At 40.5% G+C, this 24189-nt stretch overlaps 1 protein-coding gene across 1 annotated transcript; it reads right to left on the bottom strand.

Annotated features, from left to right (window-relative positions):
- Window positions 6880-12245, bottom strand: LOC109234643. The gene is made up of 5 exons (XM_019400712.1): window positions 11816-12245; window positions 11402-11683; window positions 11263-11358; window positions 10788-10951; window positions 6880-7113 (listed from the first exon to the last, which is right to left on the bottom strand). Exons 1-5 carry the CDS (start codon window positions 12243-12245, stop codon window positions 6880-6882), a joined length of 1206 nt encoding a protein of 401 aa, XP_019256257.1.

Below are 24189 nucleotides of genomic sequence, written 5' to 3'. Positions count from 1 at the left end.
TAATGCCATATTCTGTGTACAAGAAATTGGGGATTGGGCAACCAAGACCCACATCCATGAGGTTACAAATGGCAAATAGGACAATGAAGAGGCCTTTGGGGATAATAGATGATGTTCTAGTACGGGTCGACAAGTTCATACTTCCCGCGGATTTTGTAATACTTGACTGCGAGGTTAACTATGAGGTGCCGATCATATTGGGGAGACCTTTCCTAGCTACATGGAAGGCTTTAGTTTATGTGGAAGCAGGGGAACTAACCTTTCGGGTAGGTGATGGAAAAGTTGTGTTCCATGTCTGCAAGTCAATGAGGCAGCCCAACATCAACGAAGTATGTTCATTTGTTGATCTTGTGACCGAGGTGATTGTTGAAGACACCGGTGTTGTGATTAATGCTGAAGACCCTTTGGAAGCTGTGTTGTTGAACCATTATGTGACTAAGGATGAAGGCTTGGTGGAATATGTCCTTGGATCTTGAGAATCGAAAGACTCCACCAACAAAGCCCTCAATTGAGGAGCCTCCCATATTGGAGTTGAAGCCTTTGCCTTCACACCTCAGGTATGAATTCTTGGGCCCTTGTTCAACTTTACCTGTTATTCTTTCTTCATGCTTAACTAACGCGCAGGTAGATGCCACCCTTGCGGTGCTCCAAAGAATGAAGAAGGCAATTGGATGGACTTTGGCTGACATTCGGGGTATAAACCCCGCCTTTTGCATGCACAAAATTATACTAGAGGATGATGCCAAAACCTCCGTGGAGCATCAAGGGAGGTTGAATGAGGCCATGCAAGAGGTCGTGAAGAAGGAAATTATCAAGTGGCTAGATGCAGGGGTTGTGTATCCCATTTCGGATAGTTCATGGACTTCGCCGGTACAATGTGTGCCGAAGAAGGGGGTATGACTGTGGTCACAAATGAGAAAAATGAGTTGATCCCCACTAGTACTGTCACCGGATGGAGCCTGGAGGGTATGTATGGATTACCGAAAGCTAAACAAAGTGACCCACAAAGACCATTTTCCATTGCCCTTTCTTGATCAAATGTTGGATAGACTTGACGGGCGTGCCTGTTATCGCTTTTTGGATGGGTACTCAAGATACAACCAGATTCTGATTGCACCGGAAGACCAAGAGAAAGCCACCTTCACATGTCCGTATGGCACCTTTGTATTCTCACGGATGCCGTTTGGTTTGTGTAATGCACCGGCTACCTTTTAGTGGTGTATGATAGTAATATTTACGAATATGGTGGAGGACTTCCTTGAAGTGTTCATGGATGATTTTAGTGTTGTGGGGGACTCCTTTGAAGAATGTTTGGATAATCTTGACAATGTGTTGGCCCGATGTGAAGAGACCAACTTAGTACTTAATTGGGAGAAGTGCCACTTTATGGTTGAGGAGGGCATTGTCCTCGACCATAAGATCTCAAAGAACGGTGATGAAGTGGACAAAGCGAAGATTGAAGTGATTTCAAAACTCCCTCCTCCGACTTCCGTCAAGGGAGTTAGCAGTTTTATTGGGCACGCGGGGTTCTACCGAAAGGTTCTCAAGGATTTCTCAAAAGTGGTGAATCCCTTGTGCAAGTTGTTGGAAATGGATGCAAAGTTTGTGTTTATGGATGATTGAATGAAAGCTTTTGATCTTCTCAAGTATAGATTGACTTCCTCTCCCATCATTACAGCACCTAATTGGAGCTTACCATTTGAGCTCATGTGCGATGCTAGTGACGTTGCGGTAGGAGCGGTTTTGGGGAAAAGGATCAATAAGATATTTCATCCGGTCTATTATGCAAGCAAAACGATGAATGATGCCCAAGTCAATTATACGGTGACTGAGAAAGAGTTATTAGCCATTGTCTTTGCCATGGAAAAGTTCAGACCATATATCATGGGTACCAAAGTGACTGTGCACACCGATCACACGGCACTCCGTTACTTGATGACAAAAAAGGACTCTTAGGCTAGGTTGATGAGATGGGTTCTTCTGCTTCAAGAGTTTGACCTTGACATTATTGATCGAAAAGGGAGTGAAAATAAAGTGGCGGACCACTTGTCTCGCTTGGAAGAGGAGGGGAGGCTCCATGATGGCCTCGAAATTAATAATTCTTTTCCAGATGAACAACTCCTCTCAATGTCTTTGAATAGTATGCCTTGGTTTTCTGATGTGGCTAACTTTTTTGTGACCGGCAGTGCCCCGAGTAAGCTCTCTTCTAACCAAAGGAAGAAGCTTAAACGGGACAGCTTGGATTATTACAGGTATGAGCCATACCTTTTCAAGATTTGCAATGATGGTGTGATCCGGAGATGTGTTCTGGAAGAGGAGCAAATGAGTATTCTTGATGCTTGGCATTCCTCTCCTTACGGTGATCATCATGGTGGGGCGAGAACTACTTCAAAGGTTCTCAGCTGTGGATTTTATTGGCCTACCTTATATACAGATGCTAGTGAGCTTGTAAAGAGATGTGATGAGTGTCAGAGAGCTGGTGGAATTTCCAAGAAGGATGAAATGCCTCTCACCACTATTCTTGAGATTGATATTTTTGACGTGTGGGGCATCGACTTCATGGGGCCATTTGTGAGTTCATGTGGTAATACTTACATTCTGGTTGCTATTGATTATGTTTCCAAGTGGGTTGAAGCTGTGGCTTTGCCCAACAATCAGGCACAGAGTGTGGTGGTGTTCTTAAAGAAAAATATCTTCACAAGGTTTGGCACTCCAAGGGCAATCATTAGTGATGGGGGGTCTCATTATTATAACAAGGCCTTCGATACTTTACTTTCCAAGTATGGTATCAATCATAAGGTGTCAACCCTTATCATCCCTAGGCTAGTGGACAAGTTGAGGTCTCCAACAGGGAGATAAAGAGCATATTATCAAATACTGTCAATGCAAACCAGACTGATTGGTCAAGGAAACTCGATAATGCTTTGTGGGCTTACAGAACTGCGTACAGGAATCCAATTGGTATGTCTTCGTACCTGTTGGTATTTGGTAAAACATGCCATCTTCTGGGTTAATTAGAGCATAAGGCCATGTGGGCGCTGAAGAAGTTAAACCTTGAATGGGGTGTAGCTGTAAACCTCCGGGTAAAGCAATTAAATAAACTTGATGAGTTCCGGTTTCATGCTTATTCCAGCTCATCCTTGTATAAGGACAAGATGAAGTACTTACATGACAAATATGCCCGGAACAAGGAGTTCAAGGAGTGTGACTTGGTTCTTCAATTCAACTCTCGGTAACGACTGTTTCCGGGAAAGCTCAAGTCAAAATGGAGTGGCCCTTTTAAAGTGATGCATGTAATCCGTTTGGTGCTCTTGATTTGAAAAACAAAAATGGTAAAATCTTTAGAGTTAATGGGCACCGAGTGAAGCACTATCTTGGTAAGTTTGATGATAGCCACGTGGTGGCATTGATCCATTTCAAGTGAATGATGGTAACATGCGTCGTGCCGCGACGTTAAATCAGGGGCTTCGTGGGAGGAAACCCATGTGTTTTTCTTTCTTTTTGATTTTATTCTTAGTTTAGGCTTTGTTTTGGACTAACTGGTTGTGAAGTTTGTGTAGGAATTATTTGTGAATTGCAGGACTTTGGCTGGAAAAATTTGCCTAAGTATGGGGAATTTTGCGGGCCTCGCCTAAAATCTCGTGGTCCGCGTTAGCAATATGCGGGGGCACTTTTTGTTCGGGGACGCGTACTTGAAGAGCTCAAAATACCAGCTCTCTGAAGTTGAGTTCGCGTCCGCGTTCATAGTTTGGCGGTCCGCGGTGAATTCAGCGGTCGCATTCTTAAGTCCGCGGTCCGCGGTCAGTTGCTTGAGGCTGTTCTTCATCAGGTAAAAGAACGCGGACCGCGATAGAATTTCGCGGTCGCGTTCAGGTAAGTTGTGGGGTCCACATCTGCTAAGTATAAATAGGGGGTCCCTAAGCTTTTTACACTTTTTGCACCCTAAATTCTCACCTCACAAAGAACACTGTTCATCTTCTCTGGCTGTCAATCATGTCTCTTTGGAATCAAGTGTTGTTTTCTTGCTAAAAACTCACAAATGGTATGTTCAAATTAATGAATTAATATTCTTTTTTCTTTTTTTTTTTTTTTTAATTTTTCTTTTCAATTTTTTTTTAATCAGAGTGAAATACACCCCTTGATCTAAAATTATTGATTAAACATATGTGGGTAATATTTACATGCCTAATGGGGGGATATGGTTAGTAACTTTAATTGCTAATTAAATTGATTGTATGCACTTAGTGAAAACCCTAGGTTAAATTGTTCTTCAGCTCCAATTGCGGTAGAAGTTCGCGGCCGCGGTTAGTTTTTCGCGGTCCGCGGTAGGGTACCTTTTTATTTCTTAGTTTTGGTATAAGTTTGCGGTCCGCGGTTACTTTTTCGCGGTCCGCGGTTGATTCATGGCGGTTGCGGCCAAGTTTTCGCGGACCGCGCTCTTAAACTTCAGAGAAGTCTGTTAACAGCTTTCGCGGCCGCGTCTACTATTTCGCGGTCTGCGGTTTATCATTCGATACCAACCTCGAATAATTGATCTTACCTTATAACTTTAGATTTTCATCTTTTAATTTAGCATTATGAATTTTATCTTCTCTTTATCTTTGATTTATGCCATTTTCATGAGTAGCTAACCCATAGCTAGGGTTGTGACCCAACCCTAGTGTGAGTATTTAATGGGTCTTGAATTTTAGGGCTTGAATGTGTGTGGGTTAGTAGTATTTAGCTTAATTCTTGCTAGAACTAAGGAATTGGTGGTTGCAAAGACTGATTCATACCTTTATGACTTAGTCTTTACTTGAGAAAGTGGGACTAAGTCTAGGAAAATTAGGCTAACAAGGAATTGGGATGAACTCAAGAAATTGATAGCCCCAATTAAAGGGTTAAACCTAGAGATAGTAATACCCGACTTGAGCTAAAATCACTTGAATTGCATGAATATCCATTTGGACTTGAGAAAGCCAAATTGGGCAAAATCACTCAAACTACCGAGAGGTATAGAGTGAGTACTCGAGTGTGATGGCTATACTACGACCCCAATTAATCACATGATTGACCTAGATTCTTGCTACCCATTAGATATCCACCTAGGCAGAAGTCACTACCCTAGTCCCTCTAAATCCTTGAAAACAACCAACAAAAATATTGTACTTAGTTTCAAATACTGCATGCTATAGAATAAGAGGTAGAAGTAAAAAAGCAAACCAACCATTTGTGGAAGTGCAATTAAGAGCGAAACCCGCATCTCTACACGGATATAAACCTAAGTCCCAACTAATTATCTCCCTGTGGATTCGATCCCGACCTTTGTTGGGTAAAACTGCATCGATCATCCTTGCTACTCAATAGTAGTACATGTTTGGAACTGATCATGAGCCGTTTTCAGTCTTTCTCTAATTAGGTGGACTTTCTCTAAGGCCTCACAAACAAACTCTGGACCAATGAACGACACCTCTGCTGGTTCAAATCAACCCACTAGAGACCTACATCTTCGCCCATACAACGCTTCATAAAGAGCCATACCAATGCTGGCCTGATAGCTGTTATTGTAAGAAAATTCTATAAGCGGCAAGTGATCATCCCAATTACCTCCAAAATCTATAACACATGCACACAACATATCTTCGAGGGTCTGAATGGTCCTTTCTGCTTAACCATCGGTCTGTGGATGGAAAGTGGTGCTCAAATTGACCTTGGTACCTAATCTATCTGAAATGCCTGCCAAAAATGCGCTGTAAATTGAGGGCCTCTGTCAGATATGATTGAAATTGGAGTACCATGCAATTGGACTATTTCTTTGATGTACAATTATATATACTGCTCTGTAGAATCTGTTGTCTTTACTGGTAGGAAATGAGCGGACTTTGTGAGTCGGTCTACAATAACCCAAATTGAATCATGCTTACTGTATGTGCGAGGCAGACCTACTATGATATCCATATTAATCATCTCCCATTTCCACTGTGGTATCTCTATATCTTGAGCTAGGCCACCAGGCCTCTGATGCTCAGTTATGACTTGCTGGCAATTCAAATATTTGGCCACGTGATCTGCTGCTTGCTTCTTCATGCCTTTCCACCAATACAATTCTTTCAAGTCCAAATACATTTTGGTAGCACCTGGGTGGATAGGCTACCTCAAACTGTGAGCTTCTTCCATTATGGCCTTCCTAAGCCCATCTACATCAGGCACACATAACCGATCATTCAACTTCAAAACTCCATCACTTCCTAGAGTGATAGCAGGGATTTCTTTGTTTCTGACTTCTTATTTTAACTTCACTAAGTACTGATCTTCGTCTTGCTTATACTTGACATGCGTAACAAGATAGGATTGCGCTAAGGCATAAGCAGTTATACCTCCTTCTTCGGTCTCGTCCAATCTAATTCCATCATTTGCCAGTTTTTGAATTTCTCGACCCAAAGTTTGCCTTTGTACTGCAAGATGGGCCAGGACAACCATTGACTTCCTACTAAGTGCATCTGCTACCACATTAGGTTTGCCCAGGTGATAAAGGATATTGATGTCATAATCCTTCAATAGCTTGAGCCACCTTCTCTGTCTCAAATTTAATTTTTCCTGCTTGAAATGTACTGGAGGCTTTTGTGATCTATAAACACTTCCGGATGCTCGCCATAAAGGTAGTGTCGCTATATCTTTAACGCCAACACTACTGCTGCAAGCTCCAAGTCGTGTGTGGGTAGTTCTTCTCATGATTCTTTAACTGCCTGGAAGCATAAGCAATAGCTTTTCCATCTTGCATAAGAACACAACCAAGACCCCCACTTTGGAGTCATCACAATACACTGTGAACCCACCCAAACCTATCGGCAAGGTTAACATAGGTGCAGTGGTCAACCTCTTCTTTACCTCTTGAAAACTCTACTCATAAGCGTCTGACCACTGGAACTTAACTGCTTTCTGAGTCAACTTAGTTAATGGAGCTGTAGGTGAGGAAAATCCCTTTACAAACCTTCTATAGTAGCCAGCTAACCCCAAGAAACTCCTGATTTCGATTGGCGTTGTCGGCCTTGGCCAGTTTTTGATTGCTTCTATCTTCTGAGGGTCTACTTTTATGCCTTCACTGGATACCACGTGTCCTAAGAATGCCACTGACTGCAACCAGAACTCAGATTTTGAAAATTTGGCATAAAGCTCATTATTCTTCAAGGTCTGCAAGGCTATCCCGAGGTGTTCTGCATGCTCATCCTTTGTCACGACCCAAACCTCGCACTGGTCGTGATGACGCCTCTCGTGAAGCCGATGCTAGCCAACTAACCCAACTCGTCTTTTCAAAAAAAAATTAGTTAAACATAAATAAACAGCTTAAATATGACTTAATAGTATTAATAAGCGGAAATACAACCCAACATAGCCCTAATCGGGGTGTCACAAGTCACGGGCATCTATAAGAATGTAATTACATTTACAAGTCTAGAAATACACTGAAAAGGAATAATGAACAACATAGAAAGATATGGTGCTGCGAACGCTGGCAGCCACCTCGCTAAACTATTACAGCTCTGCCTCCAAACAGCCAATACCCGCTACCGGGTGAATAAATACCCGCAATGCACACGAGGTGCAGGGAGTAAAGTGAGTACTCCAACTCAGTGAGTAATAAAGGTAAATAACAACTGAGCAGTAAGAAATCACGTAAAGCAACCAACATGCTATATAGAAGCAGGATACAATCCTTTGAGAAAACAATGAAGCTGTGAAATCTTTAGAAATATATTGGCTCAGTTTAAATCTCTTTTGAAAATGATCTTTTCAACAGTTACGGAACAATTTCAAAACAGTTTGTGCTGATAAGCACAGAAAAATCCGCCCCTCGGGCACAAATACCGCGGTATAACAGGTAAAAAGGCAAGTAAATACGCAAGATGAGCACATAAAAGTTCGCCCCTCGGGCAATATCTCAAAACAGTACCAGCCCCTCGGGCTCACTCTCAGAAACACTCTCAGCCCCTCGGGTTCTCTCTCTCAGATCACTCTCAGAACAATATCATATAGTAACCGTTGCGGCGTGCAGCCCGATCCACATCTCGCTGCGGCGTGCAACCCGATCCATATATCGTCGACGGTGCTCACTGGGGGTGTGCAGACTCCGGGAGGGGCCCCTTACGGCCCAAGCGCAATATCAAGCCACCTTGTGGCATATAACATAAGGCCTGAAAGCCTTCTCACATCACTCATAAGGCCTGAAAGCCTCCTCACATCACTCACAAGGCCTGAAAGCCTCCTCACATCACTCACAAGGCCTAAAAGCCTCCTCACATCACTCAACATATCCTCACATATGGCCCTTGGCCTCACTCAGTCCAGAAAACATCATAAGCCCCTCGGGCATCAATAAAATAGTAGTGCTCAGCCCAAACAACAGTGAAAATATCATTTAAGTCTCAAAATTCAATTAAAGCGGCTGAGTTTGTAAAACAGTATAATCAACAGGACTGAGTTCAAGTAGATATCAAAATAGTGAGAAACGGTGATAAAAATCCCCGAAGGGTTCAGATAATTGGCACGAAGCCCAAATATGGCAATCAGCCCAAATCATGATAATAACAAATAAGTTTCAGTCAAATACGCGGTAAAATCATCAATCGGGACGGACCAAGTCACAATCCCTCAACGGTGCTCTACCCCACGCTCGCTATCCGGCGTGCAAGTCACCTCAATATAGCACTACGGTGTGCAATCCGGGGTTTCAAACCCTCAGGATATCATTTACAATCATTACTCACCTCGAACCGGCGAAATCTCTAGCTCGCGACGCCTTTGCCCCTCAAATTGGCCTCCACGCGGGTCGAATCTATCCAAAACCAGAACGAATACGTCACAATATGCCAATGGAACAATACCCAATCAAAAACAATCGAAAATTATTAAAAATCTCGAAATTGGCAAAACCCGAGCCCCGGGCCCACTTCTCGAAACTCAGAAATTTTCACATCAATACGTTCCTTATCTCCTCACGAGTTCATACATACCAAAAGTTCTCAAATCCAATCCCAATTGGTCCTTCAAATCCCCAAATCAAATTTCAAAATCCCAAGCCCTAGTTTCTTCCATTTTTGCTTAAGTTACATCAATTTCTAGGTGGATTTCACAATATAATCAAGTTTTAAGACCAAGATTCTTACCTCAAGTCGATCCCTCTTGAATCCCTCTTTCATTCCCTCAAAATATCTCCAAAGACGAGCAGCCATGGGTGAAAATAGACCTAAAATCGCGGACAAGATGGCTTTAAGACATTCTGCCTAGCTACAGGATTTTCTTCTTCGCGAACGCGGTCCAACTCTCGCGTTCGCGATGCACATCTTACCTTGACCAGATTTCCCTTCTATGCGATCGCGATACCGGACTCGCGAACGCGATGATTTACCTGAGCAACCCTTCGCGAACGTGACAATACACTTGCGAACGCGTAGCACAATTCCACTTCAAATCCACTTACTCGAATCCTTCTACGCGAACGCGAATAAGAACCTGCGAACGCGATGCACTGAGAACACACCCCTTCGCGAATGCGATGCCTACTTCGCGAACGCGAAGGCAAATTTCACACCCTCCTCCGCCTACTCTTCGCGAACGCGAGAACACTAATGCGAACGCGAAGAGATAAATTGCTGCAACTGCTGAGACAAATTTTCTGCAACTCTTCAACATAGAATATAACCCGATTGACCATCCGAAACTCACCCGAGGCCCCCCGGGCCTCAACCAAAAGCACCAACGCATCCTAAAACATCATTCAAACTTGTTCCAATCATCAAAACACCTCAATCAACATCAAAACCATCAATTCACATCGAATTCAATCCTAAGTTCTTCTAAAACTTCCGAACCACGCTTTTGATCAAAAATCCAACCAAACCACGTTCGAATGACCTGAAATTTTGCACACTCATCCCAAATGACATAACGAAACTATAGCAACTCTCGTAATTCCATTCCAACCCTCAGATCAAAATCTCACCTACCAACTGGAATTCGCCAAAATACTAACTTCGCCAATTCAAGCCTAATTCTACACCGGAGCTCCAAAACCAATTCCGATCACGCTACTAAGTCACAAATCACCTAACGAAGCTAACAAAATCATAAAAACTCCGATCCGAGCTCATATACAAATAAGTCAACCCTTGGTTAAACCTTTAAAATTCGAAGCTTTCAATTGAGACTGTTCCTTCAAATTCATCCCGATTCTCCTGAAAACCAAAACCAACGATCTACATCAGTCGTAATACATTACACGGGGCAAGTCATGCTCGGGAACTGGCGATCAAAGTGCAAAAGCTCAAAACGACCGATCGGGTCGTTACATCCTTGCTCTTAGAGTATACCAAAATATCGTCTATAAACACGATAATAAAGGTATCAAGGAATGGCTTGAAAAATCTGTTCATGAGGTCCATGAATGCAGCTGAAGCATTTGTCAACCCGAAGGACATTACTAGAAATTCATAGTGTTCGTAGCGAGTTCTAAAGACTATTTTAGATATATCCTCTTCTCTGATTCTCAACTGATGGTACCCTGACCTTAAGTCTATCTTTGAAAAGTACTTTGCACCCTGAAGTTGATCAAATAGATCATCAATTCTTGGTAGTGGGTACTTGTTCTTAATGGTAACTTTATTCAACTGCCGATAGTCAACGCACATTCTGAGAGACCCATCTCTCTTCTTGACAAACATGACCGGGGCACCCCATGGTGAAACACTCGACCTGATGAAGCCCTTGTCAAGAAGGTCTTTCAACTATTTCCTCAACTCATTAAGTTTTACTGGAGCCATCCTATAAAGAGGTATAGATATGGGCTGAGTGCCTGGCAGAAGATCGATGCCAAAGTTTATGATTCCTTCAGGAGGAAGTCCGGGATGTTCATCTGGGGAAACTTCTAGAAATTCTCTAACAACTGGCACAGACTGAAGAGCTGGTGGTTCTGATTCTGGATTAATGATGTGAGCCAAATAGACGAGACACCCCTTACCAATCATTCGTTGTGCCATAAGGTAAGAAATAAACTTACCTACCAGCAATGCTAAACTACCCTTCACTCTAAGACTTCTTCATTTGGAAATTGGAACCTAACTATCTTGGCACGACAATCTAACATGGCATAGCAAGAAGATAACCAATCCATACCCATGATCAATTTGAAATCCACCATTTCTAACTCTATGAGATCGGCCTCGGTGCTGCGACCTTGGACTAAAACTATACAACTTCTATAGACTCTTGTGGCTTCCACTGACTCACCAACTGGAGTAGATACTAGGAATGGCTCACTAAGTTGTTCAGGTTCTAGCCTGAGATTAATTGCAAAGAATGGAGTCACGTACGAAAACGTTGAACCTGGATCAATCATAAGCATTATGTGAGCATACAAGAAGTATACATGTAATAACTTCTCCGGATGCCTCTGCACTTTGACGATCAAGTGTAGCAAACAAACGGGGTTGTCCCCCACCCTGAGTAACACGATCGGCACCTCTGCCTACCCCACACCCGGTCTGATTATGAGAACCACGAGCCTGAGGTGGTGCAACTGTAGTAGCTGAGGAAATAGAAGAACGAGTTGATCCCCCAATGAAATTACATCGTAACTTTGGGCAGCTAGCCTTTATATGACCAATGTCTCCGCAATGATAGCAACCGTGAAACCCGAGATTGCACTGACCTGAATGTTGCCGCTTACACAAACCACAAAGACCTTGTTGTTGTGAATGTTTCTCAGCATGACTCTGGCTATGTGAGGATGATATCCTAAAATTCTAATTCTGGCGAGACTGGTTTCCGTAACTCTAAGTACGTTTGAAGTAAGACCCACCACCTGATTGATGACTGGACTGAGCTGGTGCTAATGACTCCTTATTTGAGGAACCCCTTCCACCTCCACTGGATGTACCATTAAACCCGCCCGCTGTACGGGCTTTCTTGTTATGTTTTTTTTCTTCTCTCCTTTGTTGTCTATCTTTTTCTAAGTGCTTGGAGAGTCCCACAACAGAGGAGAAAGCTGTCATTCCTACTGCTCCAGCTGATGCCGTATCCTTAATGTGGTAAGCCAAACTGCTAGCAAACCTGCGAATCTTTGCTTTTTCTGTCTTAACCATGTGAGGAGAATACTTAGCCAAACTTGTGAATTCCATGTTGTACTCTTGCACACTTTTATTCCCTTGCTTGAGTTGCTCGAACTCTGTACCCTTAGCTTCTCTATCCTCTTCTGGTATAAAATTAGCCATGAAGGGCTCTTCAAATTCTTCCTAAGTCAGCGGACCATCTGTCACAATCCGGAATTCCCACCGTCGGGACCGTGATGGTGCCTAACATTTCACTTGCTAGGCAAGCCAACATTAGAACAATTTACTTCTTTTATCGGTTTAAATGATAATATTAATAAAGAACTGAAATAACTAAAATATTCTAAGTGTAAATACGGAAGCTAAACCAGCCAAACATCTATTAAAAATCCTTGAACCTGGTGTCACAAGTGCACGAGCTTCTAGAGTAATACATATAAGGGTCTGAAATAAAGACAAAGTTGTTTGAATGGAAATATACAGCTAAAGAAAGAGGATGGGGACTCCAGGAGCTGCGGGCACTGAACAGCCGTACCTTAAGTCTCCGCAATTGTCCAATCCGAGCACGCTAATAACCGCCGCTGGGACCGACTCCAGAATCTTCACAGTGTGCAGAGTGTAGTATCAGTACAACCGACCACATGTACTTGTAAGTGTCGAGTCTAACCTCGATAAAGTAGTGATGAGGCTAAGGCGGGTCACCTACACTATAACCTGTACGCAGTATATATAATAATGACAGAACAATAGAAATTCTGAACAGAATTAAACAGTCAACTGAAAATGATAACCCCAGCCTCAAGAATAAACCAGCGTGGTCCAGAATTTCCAATCTTAAACAGTTCAAATGCAAATATCGGAAAAACCAACACAACTCAAGAAATGGAAACATATAGGTTTTGCAGCGCGCAACCCAATCCCACCAGAAAACACAAATCCTCCCTTATTCCACCGAAATAGCATCAAGAACAGAGATAATATATGTAAATATGTTGCGGCGCGCAACCCGATCCCACCATATATCAACACAGTATCATATATCACCCTTATTTCACCATATCAATCCACCCTTATTTCACCTATTGTGGTGTGCAACCCGATCCCACCGTATAGAACGGATTCACCCTTATTCCACCATAACAGTCCACCCTTATTACACCTACTACGGCGTGCATCCCGATCCCACTATAACAGTACCAAATAGTCAAAGCACAAACAAATCAATAGTTCTATCACAAAGCCTTTACGGTCAATAAATACCAAACTGAACCAAAGGTAACTTGTACAGTAAAGAAATCTACACGAGTAATACTAAACAACGAGACCAATCCAGCATTCAACAATTAGTAGGTGCAAGTAAGTCAACTTAAACAAATAACAGGGAGTCATGACACTATGGAAGAACTAACATCGTGAACAGGAGAAGATATAGAACAACAAGTAGCTATTAAACATGGAAATCATATAGAGCATGTAACAGTTAAGACAGGAAAGGAAATAATTAAGGAAAAGCGGTAAATCAGGGAAAACAGATAATTCGGCGGCGTATAAGCACTCGTCACCTCGCATATATTCCGCTCTCATTAGAATCACATAGCACATAGTCCGAGGGTTCCTAATTCCCTCAAGTCAAGGTTATACACAATACTTACCTCACTCCGCAGCCAATTCAAAACTCTACCGGGGCCTTTCCCCTAGAATTCGCCTCCAAACTACTCGTATCTAGCCACAATTAACTCAATAACATCAAATATTGATAAAGGAATCAACTACAATGCAAAAATTTAGATTTCCAAACTTTCCCCCAAAAGGTCAAAAATCGACCGCGGGCCCGCCTGGTCAAAACCCGAGGTTCGGACCAAAATCCATTTACCCCCGAGCCCAATTATATAATTTGTTTCAAAATCTGACCTCAATTCAAGGTCTAAATTCCAATTCTACAAAAATCCCTAATTCTACCCAAACCCCCAATTTCCCCCATGAAAATCCTAGATTTTAGGTTGAAAACTCATGAAATGTAATGGGTAATTGGAATAAAGTAGGTTAGAATCACTTACCAACAAATTGGGGAAGAAAATATCTTGGAAAAATCGTCTCTAGGCTTTCTAGGTTTTGAAAATTTGAAAGAATGTATAAAATCCCGTAATGGGACTATTTTATCACTAGGCGTCAGTGTTCATAGCGTTCGCGTGAACACTGACGCGTTCGCGAAGAGCTGGGCCTAAGTGGCCTACACGAACGCGAGTAACTGTACGCGTTTGGGAAGGTCTATCCCCCTTGACCTCCACGTTCGCGAGACTCAGATCGCGTTTGCGTAGAGTTACCTCAATTCCCCCTGCCCAGCCTAGCTAATGCTACGCATTCGCGTGTGACGGGTCGCATTCGCGTAGAGCAATCCCCCCAATGTTTCGCGTTTGCGACCATGGTCTCGCGTTCGCATAGTGTAAAATCCCCCCCTCCCCCAGCCCAGATCCCCTTCGCGATCGCGAGAATGGCTTCGCGATCGCGAAGCAAAACACACCAGAACACCAGCTGCAGCAAAAACACCAAATTTTCTAAGTTCAAATCATCCCGTAGCCAATCCAAAACTCACCCGAGCCCTCGGGGCTCCAAACCAAACATGTACACAAGTCCTAAAATATCATATGAACTTGCTCGCGCGATCGTATCGCCAAAATAATACCTAGAACTACGAATTGAACACCAAATCAAAATGAACTTTTCAAGAAAGCTTTAGAACTTCTATTTTCACAACCGGACGTCTGAATCATGTCAAACTAACTCCGTTTCTCACCAAATCTCACTGGCAAGTCATAAATATAATAATGGACCTGTACCGGGATCCGAAACCAAAATACGGACCCGGTATCAACAAGGCCAAACATCATTCAATTCTTAAAATCATTAAACTTTCACACTTTAATTTTTCATCAAAAATCCATATCTCGAGCTAGGAACATCGGAATTCGATTTCGGGGATACGCCCAGGTCCCAATTATGGTGCGGATCCACCAGGACCGTAAAAACACGGATCGGAGTCTGTTTGCTCAAAACATTGACCAAAGTCAACTCAGTTTAATTTTTAAGGCAAATTTTCTTCTTTTTTTCCAGTTTTTAACATATAAGCCTTCCAGAAAAACAACCGGACCGTGCATGAAAATCGAGGAAGGCTAAAATAAGATATTTAAGGCTTTGGAACACAGAATTTAGTTCTAAAACATGAGATGAACTATCAGGTCATCACACCATAATCTTCATCTCTTTCCTTTTCCCACATCTCAAACCAAGCGCCAGCCACATCTCTAAGCTGGTAGGCAGCCAGCTCCACAGCTTCATCATCAAATGCCTTCATCGCTCGGAGGGCTTTCTTGAAACCCTCCAGCCACAACATTGGATCTTCATCAACAATAGTACCACGGAACAATGGAGGACTCAGCTTTAAAAATTCATTTACTCTTGAGGACTCAGAATTGTTTTGCCTATTTGATTGAGGTGGAATCTCTTCTCTTCTCTCGTTTTGGTTGGCCGTGAAGGCTTTAAACATCTCCATAGCATTGTTGATAGCATTAAACATCTGACCCACCTTTGGAGATATAGTTGTCTGAGCTGGAATTGCTATTGGGTGAGGCACTGGATCCCGAGGTACTTGCTCATCATGCTCCACCCCTTCTTTATGTTCAATCTGGGGTACTTGAACCCCCTTTGTGGATTTACCCTTTCTTTTCTGAGTTGAAGCCTCCTTAGTTCTACCTTGAGCCACAATAGTTTCTTGAGCAGCATCATGAGTGTCATTGTCAGAGTTGCGATTACGAGCCATTTCTGCGAGTTTTGGAGAAAGAGATACATTAGATAATTTCTAAGAGGTAGGCTCTACTGCACGATCTAAAGTATGAAAAAAATGAGACTTTTCCTAAATGTTGGTAGCCTTCTATTTATAAGTATGGCGCGCTTCATACCCATAAATAAGACTCTACCGACATGGCTTCATAGACCTTTAAGGCTCCATAAACCTGATGCTCTGATACCAAGTTTGTTATGACCACTTCCTGAACAAGCCGTGACCGGCACCCGATCACTAAACTTGACCGACCGAACCATCTGCGCTGATCAAATCTATTATAACTTCACACTTTATATGCAACAAGACAATACTTTAACCAAATACTTTCAATTAATTTAAATATATAAAGTAAACCAACTCCAAAACTTTATCTTAGTAACCACTGAAATACTGCTAAGTCATTATCATAAAAACATCTGAATCTTAACCCATCGACTGTGTCTATGAAGTCTCTATTGATAAACTGAAGCACTGCTCGGGACATGAGATTACCTGGCTAGTTCTCCAAGTAAACATAGGAATAACTAAATGAAGATGACTCAAAGGAATGCTCCACGAACAAAAGCGGAGCTCACCAATAGCACTAGAAGAGAGGGAAATCCTAACCAGTAGTCTGCTCGCCTGCAAAACCGGTTCCTACGTTGTACCGCGGACCAACATAGGTTCCCAAAAGAGAATGTCAGTACCATCCATTGTACTCAGTGAGTCTCAACGACAGGGGACGGAACTTTAATAAAATATACATTACGAGCAAAGATCTAAATGCATTGAAAACATAAAGCTTCTAAGAACAATGTTAAAATAATTGCATAATAGCAGTTTATGAATATTCTAAACGAAATTCTTTTCTTTTTCTTTCTAATAAAAAAAATACTTCACTTTATACTTCAGGAGTTCCAACTATCCTGACTTATTTTTGTCTTAGTCACCATGTGATTGGCATAGGTTCGATCCCAACCTGATCGAATAGGCCCAATCCACGAAGTGCCACTCGCTTCATGGTTCTCAGCGCTCATGTATCATACCTTAGTCTGGCTAGGTGAAATTCTTAGCAACGAGACCCTCGGCTCATGTGCTCCATACTTTGGCACAAGTAGTTTCAGGAAGTCAACGCCTTGATCAGGACCCTCGGCCTGGACGATGACCCCTTCTCAGAATAGAGGATACTCCCCCAAAAAATACTTTAATAATAAATTGTTCTGTGTGGCCTCACTAGGATCTAAATCAACTTCTCAACTTTATTGACCACTGAAGTCTAAATCTTTTCCGGAACATCCTTTACATGCTCATACTAGTATCTTTAAATGTAAAGCATGGCATAGGCATGAAATAAACATTCAAAAGTATTTCTAAAGATTCTTGCTTCTTCATGAATTTCAACATGAAAATGACATATAAGAATAATACAAAAATCTGAAAATTTATGCACATATATCAGAAAAAAATCATCTAAACTTTAGCTAGAATAATTCTAAGCTAATAGGTACTCACGCGCTCCAATTAAGTACATATTAACTCATTTAAGCAATTCATCAAACACCTCGTATGCGTACTTTTGTGAGTTAAACCACTTTAGTAAAGTGTTATATCAACTCACCTCAAAATTGCTCGAGCCAACACGTAGGCCCATGTCCAATTTATAGACATTAAATAATCGATTCTACAACAACCATTGCATTTTAATTAATTTTAAAGTTTTACATCTAAACATGGAATTTAATGTTGATACATAAAAAGAAGGGAATCAACTATTTGATTCTTACCTACTATTACTGTAGAATAATTCACAATAGGGAATATTGTAAACCTGAGTGCAAAAATTAGTGACTTGTAAAGAACCTAGAGCTCTGCTTCCTATAACGTTTTACGCCTTTTGCTCTGCGTGAGACGTGGGTAAATAGAACCAGTGTTCTGTTTTGTTTAAGGCATTAAGCCTTCCAATTGCCCACTTCATGGGCTTTAGTCACGTGCATTTTTCTTTGTTTTGTTTGTTTGCTTTTTTTTTTCCTCTTTTTATTTGATTGACTAGTATTTAATTATACCCACTTTTAATAATTAATAATAATAAAATTACTAATATTCTCCTAATTGTATATCCAATTATTTTTAAATAGAAAAGTAACTCAAAAGCCAATCACCAAGGTTTAAATCCGTAATAGAAGTATAATTTTTATGCACTTAAGGCAAGATATAAAAAAAATTAAATTCTATATTTAACGTGTCTTGAAACTTTTAAAAATTTGAGGAGTGTTACAAAGAAGATTAAAAGGTCATCATTTCTCACACGAGACAATAACAAGCAAGCGGATATGAAGTCGCAACAAGTATAGAGGTAAATAGATAAACTTACTGGTCACGGAAGATGCAGGCCCGAACTTCCTGAGAAAGGCCGGCCATTTACAAATCCCCGTTGTATGAGATAGAACCCGGCTAACCTAATCACGAATGTCTTCGACCAGAGGAGGGGGTGCGGTCTCGGCTATACGAAGAAAGAACGAAATGTCACAACATGGCCGACACTAGCAATACATAACGCCTGATATTTAAAAAAAGAAGGAAAGAGATGCTTACAGGCATAATTCCAAGATTCAGGGAACTTGCTCGCATTGGTCACCACGTCCTCGATTTTGACAAAAAATAACTGAGCCAAAACTGATGGTTTGCCTTATCATCCATCTTCACCAATAAACATTTGCTTCCTCGATGGCGAAAGTGAAACATCGTCCCCCTATGGAAACTAGGGGTGAAGAGATGCATCAAGTGAGGAAGTGACACCCCGAGCCCGGCTAATTCTGCATATTTCGTAAGCATGCGGATAAGCTTGTATATGTATGGAGAAAGTTGGGCCGGGCAAACGCCGTAATAACAGTAGAATTCCTTCGCCAATGGGAGAATAGGAAAGGAGTAGTCGACATGGAAAGGATAGGCATAGAAAGCGCAATATCCAGGACGGTGTATTTGTATCATATCGCGCTCCGCTGGAATTAGGTCATTGTGTGCAGGAATTTTAAAAGTTCCCCTGAACTCAGCAAGTTCGGCTTCTTTCATCAATGACACCGAGACCTTAGGGTCGTCCTCGGGCACCTTCGAAAAATCAAACCTAACTTTTTCACTACGAGGAATTATCTCCTCCACCATAGGAAAATTCTCGTCCTCAACGGCAACAGGAATACTATCAACATGGGGAGGCATACGACCGCTAAAGGAACAGGGTCAGATACCCTACCAGAACTAGAAGATATGTTAACCATCTCTTTTTTTTTCCTTAAAAAGAAGAGGATATTGTAGGTAAAGAAGGGTTGTGAGCAGTTGGTACTACCGGAATCAAGGAAGACAGATACACAGTAATGAAGCTGAGAGGATAAGAACTCTAAATGAAGAATGGGGAAGAAGACACAGAGGTTCAATGTTAAGGGTGCAAAACGTAGGTAAATGGTTTCATATCCCTATTTATAAGATTTCAAGCACCAGAATCGAGAAATCAAACTGTCACTACCCAGAGCAGGAACCTAAATGTTAAAGGCACGGGAAATGACGCAAGGCATCGAAAAAATGCGTAATAATGACACATGATGTTATGACGTCATTCTGAGTCGGCATGACCTTAGGTTGCGGCTCACGAAAGGCTACGTTACCACCGCGTCTAAAATGGCACTACTCGACCTGCTCACCTAAACGTCCCAACCATGACAAACAGGGTCCGCTCATCAAGTCCGTCTGGGGCCGGCCTCAATAAGCGGATGGACTAACTGTATAAGCCAAAATCTGGCCTAAGAAAATTTGGCGTAAAGCGGCATTATGGAAAAAGATGCGGTCGAGGTCGACCAGGAAGCTGTAGGATTCGTGGCCGGGCTGTCAACAACGGTCGAGGTCGAGCACCAAGCCCAGAATAGTAATTGATAGTTTTTGTAATAAGATATTAAAGAGAATATTCTATTGCATATTCTCTGCCCTTGTACTATTGGAGGTTGTTAGGGATATGTTTCATATAAATAGAAAATGAGACAATAGTATGGGGCAGGTAATATTGACTTGATGCGAACACTTTTTAGAAGAAGATTCTTTCTCTTTAGCAAAGATACAGATTTTACCTTTTACAATATTCTCGCACACATTATCCCATATCATTCCATCAGATCCGAGAATAGTTCGAACATTCGAGGATTTATCTGTCATTCATCATTGTTAGAAGGAACAATCACTCATCTCATTCATTATTGGGTGAATCGTTTCTCCTATTTACACTTATGCCATTTATTGATATTTATTGCTTGATACTCCTCCATTATTATTCACATCTTTTAGAATATTAAATGTGCATTACCCTTAGTCTTCCACCGACTTTATCCTACGTTATCCATGCTGACAAGTTCTAAATCTAGAGTTATTATCATTAGCTAAGTTTAACCCTCCATTAAATAAAATTAAATAGTTTAATCGAAAGTTTATATTTTTTGGTCAAACACGATGAATAATACTTCTCTAAAGCAAAATAGGTTACAGTTTAAGAACAATGAATCAAGACTCAACAACTAAAGAATTAAAACAACTTCGTCTTCTATACCAGGTTCTTCAGTTGTGCAACTTTATTTTTTGAAAGCGCCTTATTGCTATTTTTTTTGGATGAATCTTTAAATTTTTGCAAAATATCATTAGCTTCAATAGAAGCAACGTGATGATTTATGCTCCAATTTATATAGGCATGAGGTTGGTCAAAATCCTTCTTCAATTTATGCTCCAAAACCTAAAAGAAACCAGTTAAGGAAAACAATCCTTTTAGGATTTGGTTTACTTATTTATATCCAACTCTTCAAATATTTTACTTTCATGCAAGTATTTTCATAATTAAATCCCTTTAACACGAATTCCTTCAACTAATATTTTTATTGTAGCCCAAAAATTTAATTTCAAGGAATCCGACTTTCATTAGGATTTGACTTTCCTTAAAAGACTCCTTCATACGCTTTTTCTTTCCATGCATGTATTCCCATAATTAATAAATCCTTATTAACCACGAATTTCTTTAATTATTATCATACTTTCAGCCCATAAAAAACTCCTTCAAGGAATCCAAATAGCAACAGAACTCTAGCGACTTGCACTAAGAATAAGTTTCCAGCTTCTGATCAGCGTCTTAAAAGGACCTGGTTCTTTCGATATTTGTATGACACATCTGCAACCATGTATATCATCACATCACATATCTTCACAAGATCTGGTCCGTTGTCAGTTGTTGGTTAATCATCAAAATTACCTTTATGCACATATTTTCAAACATTTGCTTTAAGGGACATAGTTCTTCATTGACGATATTATATATGTACACCAATCAAGTAGCATAGTAACCTATTCATGAAACCTGATTCTTTCAACATAGTCAATCCTAATTTAATAATCATCAAAACATAATACTCCTTTCAATTTATGTGATCTTATTTTCTTTTTAGTCCGTGCAAAAAGGAATGATATCTTTCTTTATTTGGAGTCATTTTACCTTTATGCAATGATTTATCGCCACCCAAAATATACGTACTTTATTTTACACCACAAGTTCAAAAGTCTTCCCTTTTATTTCTAAAAGTTCGTGCCCAATCAAATATGTTCACATATATTAAAACAAAGTGAGTACGTGCTCAACTCAACATTTGATATTGCACTTGACTAATCTAAAATTCTAAATAGGTATCATATTAGATCCATTTCCTCATGAGTATGCTAAGCTCCGCATGAAAGTTGCATTGGAAGTGATTAGATATGTTAGACAATAAAAAAAATACATTATTATTTATTTTGTAATATAGTATAACTTACCTAATTTTATAAGTGAACTAATTTTATTTTTAACGAACAATAAAATTTATAATTATTTTATTTTTTAAATCCTCTAAATATGTAAAATTTCTATTTTGACTCGATATTCTTTAAAAGTCTTCATGTGCTTAATGATTAACTACGTATTTATTTTGTTTTTTTTCCCTTTTCCCTGCTAACATGTACGTGTGCAAAACGATAAAAAAAATTCAAATTAGTTGATTTGATAGCAACAATGTTGAGAAATCGGAAAAGGGCCTAAACTATCCCTATTGTTTATTAAATGGTTTACAAATATCTTTCGTCCATCTATTCGTCCGAAAAAGCACACAACGTTATTTATATACCTAAAATTACCCATTCTTTTAACGGCAACAGACGTGGGCCCCACTTTTAATGCGTTGGCAACATTTTATTGGGCCACATGGCTCCTAATTTTACTTCATACATATGGGTATATATACCCATCCTATTTGTTTGACCCGCCCCATCTTCCAAAAAAAAAAAAACATCTTCATTATCATTTTTTCATATAATTTCTATGGGTAAACAAGTACCAAACCCATTACAAGTAACATTAATATTCAGAAAATTTCAAGCACCGGCACATGGATTATCAACGACCACAGCATCCTCTTCACCGGTCCTAAAACGCAAATATCCGATCGACAGACCCAAAACGACGACAACAAAAACGCCGCCGTTAAACGACATAATAGCCAACACAAGCATATACCCAATCGCCGAATTAATCCCAAATAGAATCGCCCTCGCAAATCTCGTCGAATTTCACACACCGCCGATAGTCGGAAAAGAGTAAAGAATCTTGAATCGCTGACGACGATCTTCCATATACTGATAAAAAACGGAGACGATGAAACAAGCGAGTAAAGCGAGGGCATAGCTTGACCAAGAATCAGTTCTCCAAAAATCAAATAAAAGGGCCACTTTGTTACCCCAGTAAAAGGTCATGTGCATCATTTTTGCTTTGATTTTGGGTTTTTGGATTTGTGATCGGAAGAGGAGGAGTTTGAGGTAGGTTTTTGAGGAAGATGATGGGTTGGTTTTAGATTGTTTGATTTGTTGGAAAATTTTGGACCTTTGAATTTGTTGTTTTTGGGGAGAGATTAAGAAAAAGAGAAAGTAAAGGGCGGGTTTGGTTAATGGGGCGAATATTTGGATTATGAACGAGAGCCATGTGGCCCAATGAAAAAATGACAACACATTAGACGCGGAGCCCACGTGCTACGCGCCGTTAAAAAGAGGGGTACTTTTAGATATAGAAATAACGTCGTGCGTTTTTTTGGACGGATAGATGGACGGAGGGTATTTATAAACCATTTAGCAAACGATAGGGGTAATTTTGACCCTTTTCCTGTTGAGAAACTATAGCGCCCGTACCTAGGGCTGCTTATCGGGCGGATTAAGCGGTTATTTACTCTTAACATTTTGGCTTATCGATTATTGGGTTTTAAATGTATTAATCCGCTAGCCACCCGATAAGATATCGGACGGATTGGTATCGGTTTAGCTCTTATCGAGCGTTTATCGGGCGGTTTATCGGCCTAATTCAATCTACATACGAAGCACTTTTATATATGACTTTTAAGAATATATTCTGCAGTTATAACACTTAAGCAGAAGCCTTTTCATGCACTTCATATGCTGAATTTTCGTTTTATACCACTATGTCGCTCAACTTAGTTCTGCTTCTTTTAGATGCATATAAATTTACAAATTAAGCAGTTACTGATATGAATATTATACCTATATGACTTTTCATGTCGGTTTTCACTTTGTCATTTACCATAAATTTGACATTGAACTTTACGCAATGAACTCTTTGGCAGAGTAGGGGGTGTCCACTTACTGGAGGCACCAGCGCTTCATCCGGTAACTACTTTGTAAAATACAAATTTACTAATTGCGTTATATATGAACTTTCTGCCTTTTGTAAAGTAATTAACAAGGATTATGTTACATATTTTTCATAATTCTGATTATTTAGGAATTAGGCGTTAGAACTTAGAGGTAGAGTACTGGAAGAGTGGAAGACTGAAGTGGAAAGGTATTCTTAATGGGTTAACGGATTATCCGTTAAGAAAATTGAATAATCCGCCCCCAAACCAATAAGTCGTTAATGAAAAAATTTCAATCCGTAACTCGTCCGTTAAACCGTTAACCCGATACCAATAAGCCATTAAGCTTCGGTTTCGATTCGATTTTCGGTTTTGGTTCGGTTTTGAACACCTCTACCCGTATCCGCACTTGTATTTCTAGTTTTTATCCAGTTTAATAGTTTGTTTGGCCAAATTTTTTTTTGGGTCAAAAATATTTTTTTTCCCAAAAATATATTTTTTCCCCCCAAAAATTGTGCTGTTTGACTAAGCAGGGAAGAAAAAATAGTGATTTTGAAGAGAAAAAAACCAGTTTTAGGAAAGCAGGAAAACATAG

The sequence above is a fragment of the Nicotiana attenuata genome, chromosome 11 (genome assembly GCF_001879085.1).
Source record: "Nicotiana attenuata strain UT chromosome 11, NIATTr2, whole genome shotgun sequence".
In the NCBI taxonomy this organism is placed as follows: domain Eukaryota; kingdom Viridiplantae; phylum Streptophyta; class Magnoliopsida; order Solanales; family Solanaceae; genus Nicotiana; species Nicotiana attenuata.
Note: the sequence above shows the minus strand (reverse complement) of the source record. Positions and strands in the feature narration are given on the sequence as shown.